The sequence below is a fragment of the Balaenoptera acutorostrata genome, chromosome 14 (assembly GCF_949987535.1).
Source record: "Balaenoptera acutorostrata chromosome 14, mBalAcu1.1, whole genome shotgun sequence".
NCBI classification, from domain to species: domain Eukaryota; kingdom Metazoa; phylum Chordata; class Mammalia; order Artiodactyla; family Balaenopteridae; genus Balaenoptera; species Balaenoptera acutorostrata.
The window spans coordinates 59,555,223-59,575,855 of record NC_080077.1 but is presented as its reverse complement, the minus strand read 5'-3'; the positions used below and the strand labels follow the sequence as shown (position 1 = coordinate 59,575,855).

At 37.5% G+C, this 20,633-nt stretch overlaps 1 protein-coding gene across 2 annotated transcripts in view; it reads right to left on the bottom strand.

Annotated features, from left to right (window-relative positions):
- The window catches only part of ASCC3 (activating signal cointegrator 1 complex subunit 3), a 344,670-nt gene that overhangs the window by 10,699 nt on the left and 313,338 nt on the right, over nucleotides 1–20,633 (bottom strand). For both annotated transcript variants that reach the window (XM_057527763.1, XM_057527764.1), the window contains one exon: nucleotides 20,070–20,294. In XM_057527763.1, coding sequence (XP_057383746.1) covers nucleotides 20,070–20,294 — 225 coding nt within the window. The remainder of the gene's footprint in view (nucleotides 1–20,069; nucleotides 20,295–20,633) is intronic.

Here is a 20,633-nt window from a genome sequence, read left to right as displayed (position 1 = left end):
TATAATTCACTGTATCAAAAGCACTAGTTGCCGCATTTAAAGCATAAATCTCAGGTAGTCTTTTCCAAATTTAAAAGCAATAATGGCAAGGTGATAGGAAGTCTTCTTGCCAAAAATTAATTTTCCCCAGAGAGCAGGCTAAAGGCAGAGCCCTGGTTTTCAATGAAAATACTATACCACACACTAAAAGCGGGAAGGACCAGTGGTACATGTGGAAGGATGAGAAGCTATTCATATTAGTCTATACATTTAATCCAATGTTTTATGGACAAACAAACGGCTGCATTTGCTTAAGGCAAAACTAAACAGTGAAATCTTATTTAAACAAAGGAGAAGTTTACACAGGCAAAGCTATTTCAATTAAATTAGATTCTGGTGAATGCTGACTTAAAGACACATAAGTTAATATCATGATCTGAGGCAGCTACTTTATACAGTTTTAGGAGTGTACTCTCTTGTTTTGGGAAATGAAGAGATGAGGGTAAGAGAAATCAGATGTACCTCGTAAATGCCTAAAATGATACTTTACCGTTTCACTGATGGTAAAATATTTATAAAATGTTGTACAAAATCTATTAGTACATTTTTAGAAATGGTTCTTAAAGGTCTATTATGTTAGTAAAATTGATTTGCCATACTACTTAGTACTACTGAATCAGACATATCTTCCTTCTAAGTTTTGAATTTCCTATTCTGGGTTCTCTAATTTACGAAAAGTAAAATAGTTTAAAAAACATCTGGCTAAACCAATCTGTGGTCTTTTTACACACATTACAGGGAGATGGATCCACGTCTCTGGATGCCATGGTTAGCGTGACGGAACGGTCAAATTGGTCTTTAGCACCCATGAGCCTACTAATTGTACATCATAAAGCCTAATGGTTGGTATAATAGATATACTTATATGTATGTATATGTGTATGTGTGCATATGAAAGTGTGTACATGTACAAAGGTATATGTTTATAAATCTAGGGAAAGTCCACTTCTGTTCTTCCTATTTCTCTGCACAACTGATTTAAACACTTTGTCTTTGAAGTATACGAGACAAGCTGGTCATGTGGAACACTACTCAGACAAAAATAAAAGTATTAGTTCACAAGTCACAACTCGCGAACTCTGTAAGGGAAGAGAAATGAGTAATTATACTTCATGAGTAATGCAGTATCATGATGATGTCAGAAGTTGTAATGTGGAGTAACTATGGTGATTTTACTTGTGATTTTTACATTACAACTTGACTGGAAATAAATTCCAGACCACAAGCTCACATACTAGAAGAGCTGGATGGACGGACCATATGTTTTTAACTTTGAAGTTTTCATGATGAAGTTGAAAGATTTCATAAAATTTATGAGAGTTCCCCACAATCTTTCTTTGTATGATCCAGATGTGAAACGTAAAAAATCATGCAAAGTGATTGCTTACATGAAGTAAATGAAAAGGCTGTATCATGAATTGAAAACTATTATTTATCTTGTTTTAATTTCAAGAAAAGGCAGGTAGGGAGACCAAGAATCCAGGATGAGAGAAGGTTGTGACTGAACAAAATGTTGCCACACAGCTCTGCCCAACCACTCCCTTGTGGGTCCTGTTTTCTCTGCCCCCTCCTGCCACGGCCATAGCACAGACCCTCATCAACTCTTACCTGCAATATTATAAATATCCCTTTATCCTCATTCTCATCTAATTTTTCTTCAATCCATATTTTATATTGTTACCACAGTACATTTTTACAGAGGTAAAACTGATCATGTCATTCCTCTGCTTAAATTTCTTCAATGGCTCCACACTGTGTAGAGGACAAAAGCTAATGCTTCTCTGCAGGTTCTCTTTTTGCCAATCCTGCTCCCTCTACCATGTCTACCTGGGAAATTCCTATTCATCCTTCAAGTTGAGCTCAAATGTTACTTCTTCCTGTGAAGGCTACTTGATGGACTGTAGGCACTTCTTTTCCTATGTATCTGCTAATCTTGACACATGCCACCACTACCCTATTGTGAATCTTTGTTTACACATGTGCCCATTAAATATAGACTCCTTGATGGCAAGGTTCTGGAAGTAGTCTTTGGAACTGTAGCCCTAGCACAGAGCACTCAAGAAATATTCAATTTATTAAAGAATACTGGTAAACATCCAATTACAATAATTATAACAAACATTCTACCTAAGTTACTGCACATCTGCCAAAGGCAGCACAGCGTAGGAAAACATTACAAGCTTTGATGTCAGACATAGGTTTCAACCCTAATTTTGTCCCACTTACTATGTGTAAATTTTGGGAAATCACTTATCCCTGACCGCTAGATTGCTCACTGATAGAAGGGTGTTATATGTCCATATAGGGGTGTGATGAGGGTAAAATGAGATGATGTACGATGTAAGATATCTACTATACTGCCTGGAACAGTATAGATCTATTAGGTCTCAATATTAGATCTCAGTAAACAGGTACCTATTTTTAACGTTCCTCTATGATGAGATGAAAAGAACACCCTAAAACAACTCATTCTTTCTCAGAGGGACTTCCTTTGGACCTTTGGGGGTTGATTTCTGCACTGAGTAGTACAGGGATTCGAGGAGCAGGGCATGTAAGGTGGGGAGCAAATGCATGGAATGGGCAGAACTATTCATCAGCAGAGGTGAGCAACTGCAAGAAAGTCAGGGGACACATAAGGCCAAAGACAGACCCTGCAGCCCAGGCCAAACTGGAGAACATGGGCCTCGTTCTCAGTTTGAGTGGACAAGTCTGTGTCACCATGCAGGTAGGTACCTGAAGGGGCTAAGGCTAAGGGATGGTCCAGGTAAATGGGTTTGAGGGTCTGGCAGGTCACCCTGACATACCTCCGCATGACTGAGCCTAGGATGGACTCCTTGTGTCTCACTGTCTTTTACAGAAGTCTTCCTGGTAGATGAGAACTAACAGGTGGGACAGTATGGTACTGGCACAATACCAGACATAGATCAATGGAACAGGATAGAGAACCCAGAAATAAACCCATGAATTTATGGTCAATTTATCTACGACAAAGGGGGGAAGAATATACAATGGAGAAAAGACAGTTTCTTCAATAAGTGGTGCTGGGAAAACTGGACAGCTACATGTAAAAGAATGAAATTTGAAGATTCTCTAACACCATATACAAAAATAAACTCAAAAGGTATTAAAGACCTAAATGTAAGACCGGATACTATAAAACTCCTAGAAAAAAAACACTGGCAGAACACCTTGACATAAATCGCAGCAATATTTTTTTGGATCCACCTCCTGAAGGAAATAAAAGCAAAAATAAACAAATGGGAGCTAATTAAACTTAAAAGCTTTTGCACAGCAAAGGAAACCACTGACAAAACGAAAAGACAAGCTACTGAATGGGAGGAGATATTTGGAAATGATGTGACCAATAAGGGGTTAACATCCAACATACAGAAAGAGCTCATGCAACTCATCATCAAAAAAAGAAACAACCAATTAAAAAATGGTCAGAAGAACTGAATGGATACTTTTCCAAAAAGGAAATGCAGAGGGCCAAGCGGCACATGAGAGGATGCTCAACATCTCTAATCATCAGGGAAATGCAAATCAAAACCACAATGAGGTATCACCTCACACCTGTCAAGGTGAGAATGTAAATTGGTGCAGCCCCTGTGGAAAACAGTATGGAGGTTCCTCAAAAAACTGAAAATAGAACTAATGTATGATCCTGCAATCCCACTCCTGGGTATATATCCAAAGAAAATGAAAACACTAATTTGGAAGATACATACACCCCAATGTTCATAGCAGCATTATGTACAACTGCCAAGATATAGAAGTGACCTAAGTGTCCATCGACAGATGAACAGATAAGGAAGGTGTGGTGTATATATACACAATGGAATACTACTCAGCCATAAAAAAGAATGAAAATTTGCCATTTGCAGTGAGATGGATGCACTTGGAGGGCATTAGGCTAATGAAAATAAGTCAGAGAAAGACAAATACTGTATGATATCACTTATATGTGGAATCTAAAAAATATAACAATCTAGTGAATATAACCAAAAGGAAGCAGACTCACCCATATAGAGAACAAACTAGTGGTTACCAGTGGGGGCGGGCGATACAGGGGTGGGAGAGTGGGAGGTACAAACTACTGGGTGTGAGACAGGCTACCAGGATATATTGTACAACACGGGGAATACAGACAATATTTTGTAATAACTGTAAATGCAGTGTAACCTTTAAAAATTGTATTAAAAAAAAAAAAAGAACTAATAGGTATATGCTCCTCCTTAGAATGGGGCTGGCTTTGGTAACAGCTGGAGATCATGGCTCAGTTCCCCAAGACACCTCAAAGTTCCTTACAGAGATTTAATACTCAAACAACAAAAGGTTACTTTAGTACACCAAGGAGAAAAAACTCTGCACATTCTTCCACCTTAGCATTAACGTTAGGCAAATGTTGAATCCCCCTTTACCTCTTACCCATCTCCTACTGGGCATGCTACCTATCAGACACAGCTAGGATGATTCTAAGTCTATGGGAAAAAATGGGTGGAGGCCGACTTCATGCATGAGAATTTCTCCTACTAAGTTGAAATCAACTTCAATTGATTGCTGACTCAGAATTCTTTGTCATTTCCAGCTGTGAGAGTGCAAATATGATTGCTAGCATTGCACTGATTTATAAAGTTACACCACAAATAAAACCTTACCATAATTAACAGAAACTGTGGGGCTGTCATTTATTTACAGGAAAGCAGGCAATGAGTGTGGTTTTGAACACATTTTAACCGAGGTGCCACTATAAAGCCAGGTGAGAAGCCCAGGTATAAATGAGCTCTGGAGAGAGAGTATGGGCTAGGGATGTGGACTCAGAAATCCTGGGCACAAAGTGGGCAGCCAGAATAGTTAAAATGAGCATCTTTGGGGCAGAGGTGAGGATAGCAGAGCGGCAGTTACCTGGAGATAAGATGAGGAAACGCAGGAAAGAACAAAGGGGTAAGAGCATGCAAGGGACTCGTAAGGGCACTACTGAAGTAACTGCTTACAGTGGTTGTTTGTTAAGCATGTACTATTTGTCAGATACTCTGATAACCATCTTATGAAAGTTACTGAACGAAAACCCATTGTACAGATGAAGACATTGTAGCTCAGAGAGGGAAAGAAATATACCTAAAGCTGCATAGCTCTGGTTAATTGGTACAGCTGGGATTCAAATTCTGGGGAGCTTGACTCCAAAGTGCTTGCTTTTAACCAGTATAGGACGCTGCCTATAAAGTTTAGGATGAGAGGAAAGTGTGTGGAATTCCATTGGGTCCTAGATTAGAACAGAAGATTCCTTGATGAATGTGCTACGAGATAAAATGAGACTTTGAGAAGGTTTCCCGACAAGACAATGTTTAAAGCAAACAATAAGTCTGGATGAAGTATAAACAGATGTATAATTCATGAACTCTTGATACCGGTTTGAAGATGGTGTGGTATACTAGAAAGAGGCTTGGCCTCAGAGGTTAGAGGCTTGTGCCTTTAAATTAACCGTAAGACCTGAGGCAAATGACTTAATGGTATTTGTTTTTCTCATCTAAAAAATTTTAAAAACCAAGGAGTTTGATTAGGCTTGTGTCTATCTTCTGTAAGCTTTAATCTTTCATCAATAAAATGCCAATATACTCACACTATAGTGTTGCTTGTTTTTATAAAGTTCACTTTCTCTCTTTCCAGACGGACTGTAACACCCTTGGAGTTAGGGGCAGAAAAGCCTAAGTCAAAAAAGAAGGCAGTCTACAGTAGGCACAGAGTAAGATGCAGAGAGAAAAGACCCTCTTGGGATCAGAAGAGGGTTCCACTGCCGGGGCGTGTGAGCAAGGGCCTCACAGAGAAGAGAGGCCTCAGCAGGTCACTGAGACCTCACACAAGGTCACTGGAGAGAGGGAAGCCTGAAGGAAGAGAATGGAAATTGATAGCACTCGTATCACAGGGTCTCAGTCACCTCTGCGAGTTGGAGGTGATGCCTCCTCCTGGGAAAAAGCACTGTAAAGGAGCATGAAAAGGTTTGGAGTAAGTACTGGGGGAATTAACGACGTGAATAAAAACCAGAGCAGTGTTGAGTCTCAACAGCATGACTTTGAAATAATAATTATAGAAATTATTAGAGACAAGTAGAAATTGTAGAAATAATTAGAAATGTTTTGTGATTGTTTCCGACAATAATGAGTAGGATTAATTTGGGTGTGAAAGCAGAGAATTCGGATGTTGAGATTTTAGGTTACTGGTGACATCACTGTTGAAATGGACAACTCTAGGGCCAGTGACAAGTGAAGTCATAGGGGACTGAGGACTGGACCGAGGGATCAGGAAGGGGAGGAGAGATGCCCGGCTGATGAGTAACAGAAACGTTCAGTCAAGCTGATGGGTAAAGAAGTGAGGTGAGAGAGGAGAGTCAGAGGGTGATACCACGGAGGTGATGGCAAAAGTGGTGTGGATAGAGTAAATATTAGATCAGAGGAGTTTGGGATGCATGCGATTACAGTGTTGAAAAGGTCATCTGCTGAAGCCACTCTGGTGACCGCAGGAGCTGGAATGGAGCTGAAGGCTGTGAACTGGGGTTTGAGGAAGGTGGGGAAAGAGATCCAGACTTAGGAACACGGTTGAAAAAGGCATCTTACAGACACAAAGTAAAATATACACGGGTAAAAGAAGGAGGAATCTGAGAAGAAAGATTGGAGAGCTCTGAGGAGGTAGACTTTGATTATTGGAAAAACAGGAAGAATGAGTCAGCTCAGGAGTTTCACAGGGAATGTAGAAATGAGGTGGTGTTTGTGTCTGCCTAAGTCTGACTGAGAGCAACAGAGGGAGGGAGAGAGAAAGAAAGGAGAGACGAGATGGGTGAGGAGAGAGAGAGAGGCAAAAACAAAGAGGGGTACACATACTGTACACAGCCCAGACCTCATCCTCATGTGGAAGTCACAGGTTAAACTCAAGAACCTGGCTTTGTGCAAAGGTAAAACCACCACCACTACCCCCACCAGAAACAACCTGCCCCTCATCCCCACAATCAAAATGAACTAGAGTTCAGAGAATGGACACTCTCTGGAAGAGAATTTTTTAGGCTGTAAGGGTCCTGAAGCCAACGGCATGCTTTTTGACTTGAATACACCTCATGTCCTCAATACTTATTTTGAATCGATTTCAAGAATTTCCTAAGCATATCAAGCTTGGTCTTGGCACTTAAATTCAACCACATTTCATAGTGATGTTAACTATTCCTGCAAAGGATAGATTTATCCAAATCTACAGATATTGTCCCTCGTTTTCTGCTACTATAGATTATACTTAAAAACGCAAGCTTGACAACATATCTGTGTTTCGTATCAAATACATTTCATTCAATTATTGTGAAAAGTAGCAGTGAAATATATACAAACTGTACAGACAGTATGCACATGTAGTGTGATGAAAATATTTGTACAGTAGTGTGTAGACTATAAAATACTTTTGTAAATAGCTCTTAATACCAAGTATGAGGCAGACATTAGCACTGTCTCATTTTCACAGATGGGAAAACTGAAACTCACATAAGTCCAGTGACTGTAATCGCAATGGTGAAAAGTGGTAAGTTAAGACTTGATCTTGGTTTTCTAATTTCATTTTCTGTGCTCATCACACTATATTCCACAACCTCTGAATGATTTACATATACCCTGTCTTATTTCAAGGAGGATTTAAAGTGGTTTACATCTATCCTTTTTTTCCCTACCTAACAGAAAAATGCAGACTCCAGACAAAATTATTATGCATTTAACTGATTATTGTCTCTGAACAAATATTGTCAACAGGATTTTTGAAAACCTAAAATTTCAAAATAAATTTTAATCCACCAGTTGGTTATGAAACTACATCTTAATATTTGATATGCAGGCATTAAATATCTTTTGAAACATGATTGAATTCTGGGTTTAAATAATCCAAGTTACTGTGACTGAATTAAGTCAACTTCATTGCAAGGAAATAGCAACACTGACTTAGGTCACTAAAAGAAAAACTATCATTTTCAATGTACATCAAGAGGCATGTTAACAGATGCATAATGAGATGTAGCTTTAAGATCCACTGTTAAAAACTTTCTAAACTTCAGTTTGCAAAGTCTGTGAATTTAGTCCTTAGTGTCTTCTAGCTGTGGCTGTAGGGTGAACATATGGAGCGGATGGAGATGCTCCAGCCTCTCTACTCCCTCTCAGCATTCTGATGACCTGCATTCTCTCTTCTTCCTCCCTTTATCCTTTCTCCTCTTCAAGGAAACTTTCTCCTTTTCCTCACATCTCCTGATAGTCATCCTAACGTATCTACTGATAATGTAGGGATTGCAAAAACCACATGAAAATAAGGTCATGAGGAAGGTTGAAATGGCTAGAAAATGTTGCTACATCTGTTCAAATGAAATGACATAAACATAATACGTGGTCAGAGTTGAAGAGAAAGACTTATTTAGTCCAGAATGAGAAAAAAAAATTTCATTAATTTATAGAAACCAAGTTGTTACTTATGGAACATCATGAAAGTGCAAAATACTATGGAAAGATCATCAAAAACAATGAAAGTGTGAGAAACTCACAGCCAAGAGGAGCCTAAGGAGACATGACAACTAAATGTAATGTGGTGTCCTGAACGGAATCCTAGAATAGAAAAAGGACATTAAGTAAACTAAAGAATTCTGAATAAGTATGGACTTTAGTTAATCATAATATATCAATAAAGGTTCATTAATTGTGACAAATGTACCATATTAATGTGAGATGTTAATTACAGAGGAAAACTGAGTGTGGGATATGCAGGAAATCTCTGTACTATCTTTGTAACTTTTCTGTAAGTCTAAAACTATTCTAAAATACAAAGTTTACTTGAAAAAGAAACTATGGAAATTCATCCTAGGCAGTCTGTTAAAACATTAGTTGTTAGACATCTGCTAGAAACTGCACTATTTAGTTCAAGAGCTCCCAGAAGTTTTACAATGATGGGAAAACCTGAAGAAAAGCTTTCTTGACAGAAAGGCACACTCCTTTAAAGGTTCAGGTCAGCTGCAAGTAATGATACAATATTTTGTCAATAATAAAAATGCTATAAGTACATTTATAAGAATCTTTTTCAATAGCAACAGTTGTTCACAGTAACTTTCTCCTGAACTTTTACCCCCAGAAGGTTAGCATTCAGGAAGCTCAGCTGCTGTCTAACAAACTTAATTAATCAAAAAGTCATTTCCGAGCTGTAACTATGAGTAAAAGCGCTTCAAGTGTGCTAGCAAGCCTACAAGTTAATCAAAATGCTAATGCAGTACAAATTAAAGTTGTGATTAACATTTCACAGTAGCTGCTTAAGTGAATTGATCACACAAATGGGTTAAGCATTACTCATTTCCTACAGCCCCAACCGGGAAAAGGGTTGTTACGTGGGTAGGAGGAGAAGAGCTGGAGGTAGAAGGATCCTTCATAATAGCATCATATCATCAATAAACCAGCACCAAATTGTCATTCAAAGGCTTACAGGTAGAGTCATCCAGGGGGAAATAGCCTTCCAAATTATATTATAGTCCTTGAAGGGAGATCACCTGTAAATCCACAAGAGTAAGTGAAGGTGTTTTACACCTCAAAATCCACACATTTGTGTTAGTTTTGGAAATGCTAAATGCATTAGCTCTGTGTTGCGTCTGTAGTGGGGAATGGTGCTTTGTTTTAGCTGGTGTTTTGGGTGTTCTATTGTGGAATTAAAATGTAACTTTGATACAGGATAAAATAAGCACTAGCTGGATGATGATTCTGCATCATAGTGCGGATCTTTGCATCTGGAAGAATAATCACTCAGGATTAAGTTCATTTAAAATTATTTGTTTTGAAATAGACATCCATTAATGAAACCACACTAGGCTTCTATGGCAAGATACGAGCTCCTGGCAGTCTTGCCAGGAAAGCAGCCTGAATTAGACTTCCCTGTCTCTATGAATTTGATAAGGTCACATGAATGTTCACAACAAACAGACTACATTTGTTAGTAGACAATTCAGATTTGGCAGATAATTTTAAAAACATTGTGAGAATCCACACACAGTAAATCTCCCTTTTCAATCCTCTCTTAAGAAAGAACTAGAAAGGAAAAAGTGAAATATTTATTCACTCCATTCACCCATGATATATTGAGAACTATTATGTGCCAAGAATTATGCCCAAGTCCCCTTAACAGTCAGTGACACTATAAATAGTTATTGATAAGGTTCCAGCATATTTTGAATATGAATCAGAATCCTCCAAATGTACGCTCATAGTATTAATATTCCTTGAAACATACCCATAAAAATATAAAAGATATATTTAAAACTTAACAGTGTAATTTTCATCTTAGGATCCTTTAAAGACTTCAGTTGCAGAAATGAACTCTTTGTAGATTACTAAGTATGTATAATCCAATTTTGGAAGTCTAAAAATTATTTATTTATCATCCATCCATCTTTTTCTCAAAATGATTTGAAGAAGCTTTCTGAAGCCTATTGTGCTGTACTGTCCACTTAAAGATAAGCTTTTCATTTGATCTAATCATAATAATTATAAGCACTTAAAAAATGTGAAAGGGTTCTACTAAGAATATACAGGAGATTTTATCTACCTTTGCTACATCCAAACATTTCTTACAAGTATTGGATTAAGGATTTGACCAAGTACTTCTTTTGTTAAGCTCGGCACCACCTGGACTATTTTCACTGCTAACTGTATTTGACTCTATGATTCTAGAACTTGTTCATTTAATTGACACTGACATTCTTCAGTACATTTATAGCCCACTGAGCCTGTGCTTAGTGCATCCATAGGTAAATACTCCTCAAAGGTTATGTTAGCCTTGCTCCATGGCAGTTCTATCTCCTGGTATCATCAAATATTTCTAGCTGTTTAATCTACTAAAAATGGGGATCATTTGTTAATAGAAATATAGACCCAGCTATAGTCAAAGTATCTCTCAGTTAAAATAACCAGATCAATAAAAAATATTCATATCATTGTATCTTCTTTTGCTTCCCTTATCCTATTCTTTTCTATTCTCAGACTCTAATCTATGCATACATTCATATCTTAAGTTTATTGATTAAAATACTTAAAAAAATAGTTTGAAGACACAGTGTGTTTTCAGAATAGCTGTGGGTTATAGAAAATATATGATACTAGTTATTTGAAATGTAATGCACTTTATGTTTATCAGAAACTGTTAGAGAGATAAAGAGGTCAAATTATTGTTTTGAAGTTTGGGCTAAACAACAACCCTACCAATAAACTTTTAGGGAGGGGCTTCCCTGGTGGCGCAGTGGTTGAGAATCTGCCTGCTAATGCAGGAGACACGGGTTCGAGCCCTGGTCTGGGAGGATCCCACATGCCGCGGAGCAGCTGGGCCCGTGAGCCACAGCTGCTGAGCCTGCGCGTCTGGAGCCTGTGCCCCGCAACGGGAGGGGCCGCGATGGTGAGAGGCTCGCGCACCGCGATGAAGAGCGGTCCCCGCACCGCGATGAAGAGTGGCCCCCACTTGCTGCAACTAGAGAAAGCCCTCGCACGAACCGAAGACCCAGCACAGCCAAAAATAAATAAATAAATAAATAAATAAATAAAATTAAAAAAAAAAAAAAAAAACTTTTAGGGATTCGGTTTTGCAAATTTAAGAGGGTTTTCTGAATAGAGGAAAGCATACCAGTTCATACATTTCCCCCCTTTCTCTATTTATGCAGCTTATTAAAGTTATTTTTTGACAAGCACCTTTTGTGACAATTGATAAATCCTATTGGAACATGGTAACATTAATTTGAGTGGTATATGAGTTACATATTATCTCGTGTGAAAGAGAGGAAAGGCTGGAAACTTAATTGTTCAAAAAAACTTGGGCCTTAAAGAAAATGACGTAAAATGACAGCTCCTATATTAAAGTCAGATGCAAGAATTTATGAAACAATGGAAACTTACCCACCAGAACATAGCTCCTTAAAGGTCTTCCTTTCAGGCACTGAATCACCTAAATTATTTTCAAAGCCAGTCTCCTGGTTTACCTTTTTGCCTACTTCCATTAGTGCAATGGAACATGAATTCAATCTATAGAAACATGTGCCTTGGTATACAGAATACAGAACTTCACACTCCCTCAATAGTAAAGAGGAGATGTCTGTTATCTTTTGGGGGAATTGGTAGTTCTATATCTTGGGACGGGAAATCTCTGAGATTGCCTATTGTTACTAGACGTTTGAAGTTTTTCAAAAGGGACCAGGGGGATGGACAAAAGCTGCCTCCAGGGGAGCCCCGCTAGTGGTGGTGGTGGTGGTTACCCAGTGAAAGAAGCCAAGAACCTAACCTAAGCAAAGAAGGCAAACGGTGAAGAATGAAAGAGGAACATAAAATGTGTGTATGTGTGTTGTAATAGTAAACCTAAGCACAGTAATTATAGTGTGCATCACTACTTATTATTAGGAGTATCTTATAATTATTATGGCATTCCTCTTCCTTCCTGTGGTTGTATCAGCAATCTGATCTTTCCCCCATTACTTCCAATTATTGTAGTTTTAGGGGAGACTCCGAGGAAGTAAATGGCTAATTCACTGAGTTACCTAGCATGATATAAAAACCTCGAGAAGGATCATAAGCAGCTGAAACAAAACACATATCAACTGGACACTATAGAGTGATATAATAAAGCAATTACAAATATCAGTCATATTAACAAGTCCCTCTTGGAAACTGGTTAAAGTAATTATAGGCAGACTGTTGAAAGGGAACTAGAGTAATTAAAGGGAGGTGACTTGAGTATACATTGAAAAGAAGGGATTAATTAAAAAATATTATTCATGTTCTAGTGGGAATTCTTGGTCTAAAACAATGTAGAAATTCCTGTGAAGTTCTCACATTTTAAAATAAATCCTGACTAGGCCACGAGTACAATTTTTAGATCCATCTTTACAGGGCAAAGGGAACCCAGTAAGATAAATTTTTATTATATATCCAACCTATGCTGAAAACTGTTTTTCTTTCTGCTATGATCTTGGGAAAGTTACTTAGTCTTCATCTGTAAAATAAGGATAATAATTATACTACTTCCTTGGATTATTAGGGCAAATGAGTCTATGCAATGCGAAGCAAGTAGAACAGAGCGTGGTACAAAGAAAATCCTCAATAAATGTTCACCAGCATCACTGTTAATGATGGCCTGCCTTATGGACCGTCATTAAATAGCAACTTTTTGGTGTGGGGTACAGGGATGGTATGCAGTTCTCCAAATATTCTGGTTAAATTTGGTATTTAATATACATTAATTCCAATTTCAATTTGGAAGCATAGGTTTCCAGAGATCTTTCTAATCAATCTACACTGTCATATTTCTGTGTGTGTGTGTGTGTGTGTGTGTGTGTGTGTGTTCTCCTTTCATGAGGTGTATCTTGTAGTCGTTAAGAGTATTACTGTGCACACAGATGTTTTGATCTGTTAAACTTAGGCTGCAGGGTAGATAGCATTAGCTGAAGGGTAAATATGGCCTCTACTATATCTGAAAGCAACTTTCCAGAATTAACCCAGCAAACTGACAGCACAATTACACTTTGAATCACACAGCCCTTTGGTCCTCAGCTCACTGAGTCAGCTCCTTGAGCCATGGTTTCCCTTTTTTCCTTAAACATCTGAAAGTGTCCAGTTACTGGGCAGTTTTGCTGTAGATACCACGGAGGAGGTAGTGGGCGTGGCTAAGATATAAACCTGTACTCTTATACTATTTGGCTTGGTATTTAGTTATTTTTCACTTAAATGAAGACGATTTTAACGTAAAGACTTAGGGCACTTCTTAGAAAAGATCAGAGCTACTAGAGCAGGATTTAAAGCCCTGCTATCTCCATTTGGTTTCAGCATGGACTGCCTCAACAGATCATCTTTTAACTAAGTTATTTGACTTCTTTGAAAACCAATTTCTTTGTCCCTTGATAAAAAAAAAACAGTGTGGGGCTAATCAAAACACCAGATACTTTTCATCAGTTCTGACTTTGCCATCAAATTTGAAAAATTTAGGCAAGTCACTTTAATTTTTGGTATTTCTTATTTATCATCTTCCCATAAAAGCTAACATAAAGTTTTTCTTGGGTACGTCTGGCACACAAAATACGTCACATCATTTACTACATATTATAAATATATTTCAGCATATATTTTAACATAATCAAGAAGAGGATCTCAAAGACTAATGGCAAGAATAATCAATTCCATAACTGCTCAATTTATAAACTAGTGTATTTTAAGCAGGTTTAAAAAATTTGAGATACGTACAGAAATTTTTACTCTTATTTTTGTTGGGTGGGATGGAGATGGAAATGCTAGTAACAGTAAAATATTAAGAACCATGACAAAAACACCTTAAACCCGAAAATGACACAAAAGACCTTGATACATAATTTCAAATGGGTACAAGAAGAGAAGGCAGGCTATACTGTGCATTCTGACCTCAAGCCAGAGTGAATACTACTACAACAACTATGTTTTTCTTTTGTAAAAGATTCCCCAGGACACGGGTAGTCATACAGAGTTTTCATAATCTAAATGGTAGCTCATGTAAAAGGCATATTTCTATAAATTAAAGGGAATAAAAAATTTAGAGTTAAATGACCATGAAAAAGGAAGGAAGTAAAAGAATTACTAAGAATGAGGAGACCAAGGTAGACCTAGTTCCTCGAGTCCTCAAATCATTGTTTACCTTATAAATATTAACTAATGCCCCACTCTTGTAAGGTGTTATTTTTACTCAGACAGCAGGGGTTCAGTGACTTGCCTAAGGCCTTATACTAAGGCTCTAAGGAGCAGAGCTGAATTTATAGTAAGAGCTGGTGGCACCGAGTCCCATACACAGAACACAAGGTCATGCTGATGTCCCATGAGGGCAGTAGTATAATTTTCAATCAGCCAGCAGGACTGCAGCTTGGAAAACTGCTTGAACCAATGCTTTCTAGGCCAACAGTATCCATGTAACAAATGAGAACAATAGGGTACAATAATGAAAACTGTCACTCAGTCATGGAAAATTTTATCAAGCCATGACTTCCCCCCGAATTTTCCATTAGCAACCCTAATATTCTTTCCTCTTCCTGACTTGTTACTTTTATCACAATCTTACAAAGAAACTGCAGGAATGAGAGGATTTAGGATATGAAGCTGGTTGCCATCTCTTTACAACTAAGTTTCTTTCCAGGTGGCTTCTGAAAAGCCAAATCCATATTTATAAGCATAACTAATGTTATAATTTACACTAAAGGAAAACTGCACACACAGTGTCTGACAACAGGGAACTAATTAAGTAAACTATGACCTTCTTATGAAGAAATATAGTGCAGCCATTAGAAATTATGCTTGAGAAGAATATTTAATGTTGTAAATTATTAAGTTAAAAAAGGTTATAAAATAACATGATAAAAATGTGCAAAGGAAGAAAGTGAGAGAGCAAGTGTGTATTTGTGTAAACGCAAAAAGGAAAAGAAACTCTGAGCCTCCAAAGACAAAAAAGAACTATACACAACTACTGTACTCTAGTTAGTAAACTTGTTTTTTTGCAGGAGTAAGCGTTAGTCATTCTAAAACTACCTCAGGAGTATGCTAGAATGGAGGAATTAAGTAAACATATTTTGATTAGTGAGAGCCAAGTTTCTCACAGGTGGAGAAAAGAGTTACAATTTAAAAAAGGGGAAGGCTAAAATGAACCCTTGGTGTTAAACTGGAATTGGAGGTATTAGAATGAACTCATGGTTTTATGAATACAAATGTTTTTCACATACCCAAACACACACACACAGCTAAGTAGATATACAAATAGATACAGATGTCTATGTATACATACTTATATTTCCTAGCTTTGCCCACTGAGGGGGCCAGAGGCAATAATACCCAGGTAGTGATGGAGTCAACAAGCACCCAGATTTTAGTCTCTAAAACCACTCTCTAATAAAAACAAGCGCTCGTGAGCCTATACTTATCAATCAATCAATCAATCAATGAATAAAGTAAATAACTAAATGGTGGAAAATGGAAATTCTGGGAATGATGGAAAATAGAAAAATCAAAGTAGTAATAATTGTTTCAGGCAAAAGTCACCAATGGATGATGAAAATAATGTAGGAAAATATGATGAGAAACAGGATAACTGTATAATCTCAAAGTATATCACCACAACATATTAGTTACAAAAGGAAAAAAAGTAATTTTACAGTGGAGAAACCTGGCAGACACCACCTCAAGTGTACAAAGTTAACAGCCCTGGTAATAACACACATCCATGTCACAAGTCTCCCGATATGATACACCGAGAGGACAAAACATCACTTCTATGGTATTCTTGCCAGTAATATATAACTTCAGTGTAATTATGAGGGGGTATCAGGCAAACCCAAACTGAGGGTTAGCTCTATAAGACACCTGGCCAATACTCCTCACAAGTGTCAACGTCCTGAAAGTCAAGGAGACTAAAGCGGACATGACAACTAAATGCAATGTGGGACCCTGGAGTGGATCCTGGAACAGAGAAAGGCATTAGTGGGATAAAATCCAAACGGACAAAACTGGAATGAGGTCTGTAGATTAGTTAACAGGATTGGATCAGTACTGAGGCAAGATGTTAACATTAGGGGAAGCTGGGTGAAAGACATATGGAAATTTCATTGTACTATTTTTACAAACTTTTTATAAGTCTGAAGTTATTTCAAAATGAAAAAATTAAAAAAATTTTTTTGAATTAAAATAAATTAATTCATTAACAAAAAAAGAGCCTCGTATTGATGGCGGTAAAGATATAATTACTATGAATGACTTTGATTTTAAAACATTGTTTTTCCAAATTTCTACAATGAAGTGTATTACTTTTATAATTAAAGAGAAAACTATTTCTCTTTAGATGTTATTTAGAAGGAGTAAAAAAATATCAAGAAATATAAATATCCACGAAACTGTACATAATATCGAAATAGAGGCTAAAAGTACCTGATTGAACCCTTTTCCTTTACAGTAAATTTAGAAATAGACTCCTTGTGAAACCACTAATTTCTATTATTATATAGCCTTTGAATCATTATTAACTGAGTGGTGAAAAGGTATGAATGAGTTGATATACATTGTAACTTTTATATATGATATAAATATGTACACCTATTAAGTATACCTGTAAGTATAAAAGTTTAATTCCTCCTGCAACATCTCTCCAACCCTTCCTGACCCCTGAGTTCATTAACAGGTCAGTGTTTGAGGGGGAAAAAATAGCTAGAGGAAACACAAATGATTATCCAGGGCCACAGCTAAAACTTTAGGAACTTTAACTTTCGTTTATAAGGTGTGACTAATAAAGAGTGGCAAACCATCTTCCTAGAGAGATAAACCAAATGTTAGTTACAAAAATGGTGTAAAAATAATTTACTTGTTTATTATAGCCTTATTTCCCTTCTAATTCCTGATAGTTTGTGCATACTCTATCTTATGAAACAGGCCTATTCTTTTAAATAATAAAATTAAGGTTTTTTTTTTCCTGATCATAAAATTGTTAGAAGCTCATTTGAAAACATTCAAACATTTCAGAAAAGCATAAAGAAGAAATTAAAAATCACCCCAAATGCTGCTACACAGAGACGGCTACTTAATCTTTTGGTCAATACTATTCTGGATCTTCTCTCTAGATATATTTTCATATATTTATGTAGATATTCTACACAGATACAGAATCAATAAATGGAATTGTAATATTTGGCAGTGTTCTATAACCTGAAAGATGCTTGGGTTATTTCTAAGTCTTTAATATTGCAAATGCCTATACACAAATCTTCACAGGACTCATTTATTCTACCTTTAAAAACACCAGTCTTCTGAAAATCTTAAAAATTGTTTTTTATATATAAATGTCCAAAAAGCCATAATGTAGAAAATCAAAATCTATTATAAGCTCAATCCTTTAGGTGTGCTTCTCCCACCCTGCTCCTCTCCCAGTCATCTCCCAGCAAATGGCAGCTCCAGCTTTCCACTTGCTCTGGAGAAAAGCTTTGGAATCATCTTTGGCTCCTTGCTCTCCCTAAAAATGCTTGTCCAATCCATTAGCAGATCCTCCTTAAAAAAATATACAGGACCCAACCAATTTTCACCAGTGTCACCCATACCACCCTGGTCCAGCCACCATCATTTCCTGCCTAGCGTTACAGCATTCAAGGTATAAAGTTCATTGATACGGTTTCAGATCCCACATTGCAACTAACTAAGGAATATAACATGTCAAGGTTTTGTATAGTATCAGAGAATATCTACAATTTTCTGAAAAGGCTATAAAAATACTCTTCCTTCTTTAAACTACATATCTCAGTGAGGCTGGATTTCCTTCATATACTTCAATTAAAACACCATATTGTAACAGACTGCTTGCAAAAGGTGTTAAACGAATTTAGCTGACTTCTATTAAGCTAGACATGAAAGATACTTGCAAAAATGTAAAATGCTATTACAGTTCTCACTAGTTGTTTTGGAAAATAGTTATTTTTCATGAAAAATCATTACATAATAATGGGTATATTAGTGTTATTTTAAAATGAAGTAATAAATATTTGAGAATGTTTCCATTTTCATTAATATGGTAAATACTCATAGATATAGCCACCATAACCATTAGTGAACCACTGCTCTACAGCTTCGCTCTCATTCAGAGTAAAATCCAAAATCCTTACCATGGTTTTACCAACTCCCTACGTGACCTGACCCCATTTTATCTATAATCTCCACTCCCACCCCTCTCTGACCTCATTTCTACCCACCCCTTTTCATCTTTTTTTACAATGGCCGCCTTGGTTTTTCTTGAATATACCTAGTAAGTTCCTACGTGAATCCTGGCACTAGCTCTTCTTAGTGTTTGGAATAACCCCACAGCTCACTCCCTTCCTTTGTTTCTTAAATGTCACCTCATAAGAAAGACAGTCCCAGAATACCACATTAAAAAATAATACAGGGCTTCCCTGGTGGCGCAGTGGTTGAGAATCTGCCTGCCAATGCAGGGGACACGGGTTCGAGCCCTGGTCTGGGAAGATCCCACGTGCCGCGGAGCAGCTGGGCCCGTGAGCCACAACTACTGAGCCTGCGCGTCTGGAGCTTGTGCTCCGCAACAAGAGAGGCTGCGATAGTGAGAGGCCCGCGCACCGCGATGAAGAGTGGCCCCCACTTGCCGCAATTAGAGAAAGCCCTCGCACAGAAACGAAGACCCAACACAGCCATAAATAAATAAATAAACAAATACTTAAAAAAAAAATACAAAATGGCACCCTCCATCTTTCTCCATATATCCTTTATTATGCTTTATTATTTTAAAATAGCAGTGATCACCACTTGACATATTTTTAATTGTCTGTCTTCACCATCTCTAGTGAAAGCCCATTACAGCAGGTTCTCATCTGTCTTGTTCACTGCTGTATGCTCACAACCTAGCAAAGTACCTGGCACTTAGTTTACCTTCAGTAAATTTTGATTGAATGGATGACAAAAATTGTTATCTTATTGAATTTATATTTGCTTTTCCTTCAAAAATCCTTAATTCGAGTCACCAGATTTTTTCTCGACAATGCTACAATAAAAATCTTTAAATGCAAGTATATTTTATTCTAAAAAGAAAAAAAACAGAAAGAATGGGAGAAAATGTAGGCAATTAGAAATGACTTTCGGGGCTTCCCTGGTGACACAGTGGTTAAGAATCCGCCTGCCAATGCAGGGGACACAGGTTCGAGCCCTGGTCCGGGAAGATCCCACATGCCATGGAGCAAATGAGCCCGTGCCACAACTACTGAGCCTGCGCTCTAGAGCCCACGAGCCACAACTACTGAAGCCCGCATGCCTAGAGCCTGTGCTCTGCAACAAGAGAAGCCACCGCAATGAGAAGCCCATGCACCGCAATGAAGAGTAGCCCCCGCTCGCCGCAACAAGAGAAAGCCCGCACCCAGCAACGAAGACCCAACTCAGCCAAAAAATAAATAAATAAATAAATTTATAAAAAAAAAAAAAAAAAAAAAAAAAAAGAAATGACTTTCGTACCTGACATACTCTGAGAGCTTGGTCCAACACTGTTTTGGTATCAGTGTCATAATCTGGGCAGGGCAGCATGGTTCGGCTGAGATGCGCCTGCAGTAGGAGATGAGCTTTGGTGTGAGGGCTGTCAAATGAATGAGGATTTGATTCCAGCGGAAGACATTTTGCCAGTTCGCTATTCATATGATCTTCATTGTGTCTTACTGGCAAATCTGTGTATTCTTCTGCGTCCTGAAAAAACAAACAAACCCATATATATATAATATACATATAAATGTACTGTATCAAAAGTATAATATTTAATGTACTTCTTAGCTTTAACTACTGACATTTAAAACATGCTTTAGAAAAACTGTAAGATAACCATATCCCTTAAAATTCTGCTTTGGTCAGTACTACTATTAATATTAAGCAAAAGCTAGTAATGTATAATACATCTGAAATTCATGAATGCTCTTATTTATACAGTCAACAAAAACAACACAGATCCTAGTAAGCATCAAATGTCATGCTTGACAGTGGACCCAGGCAATGAATCAGAAACTGAGAGTTCATCAGGGAAAAACCAGT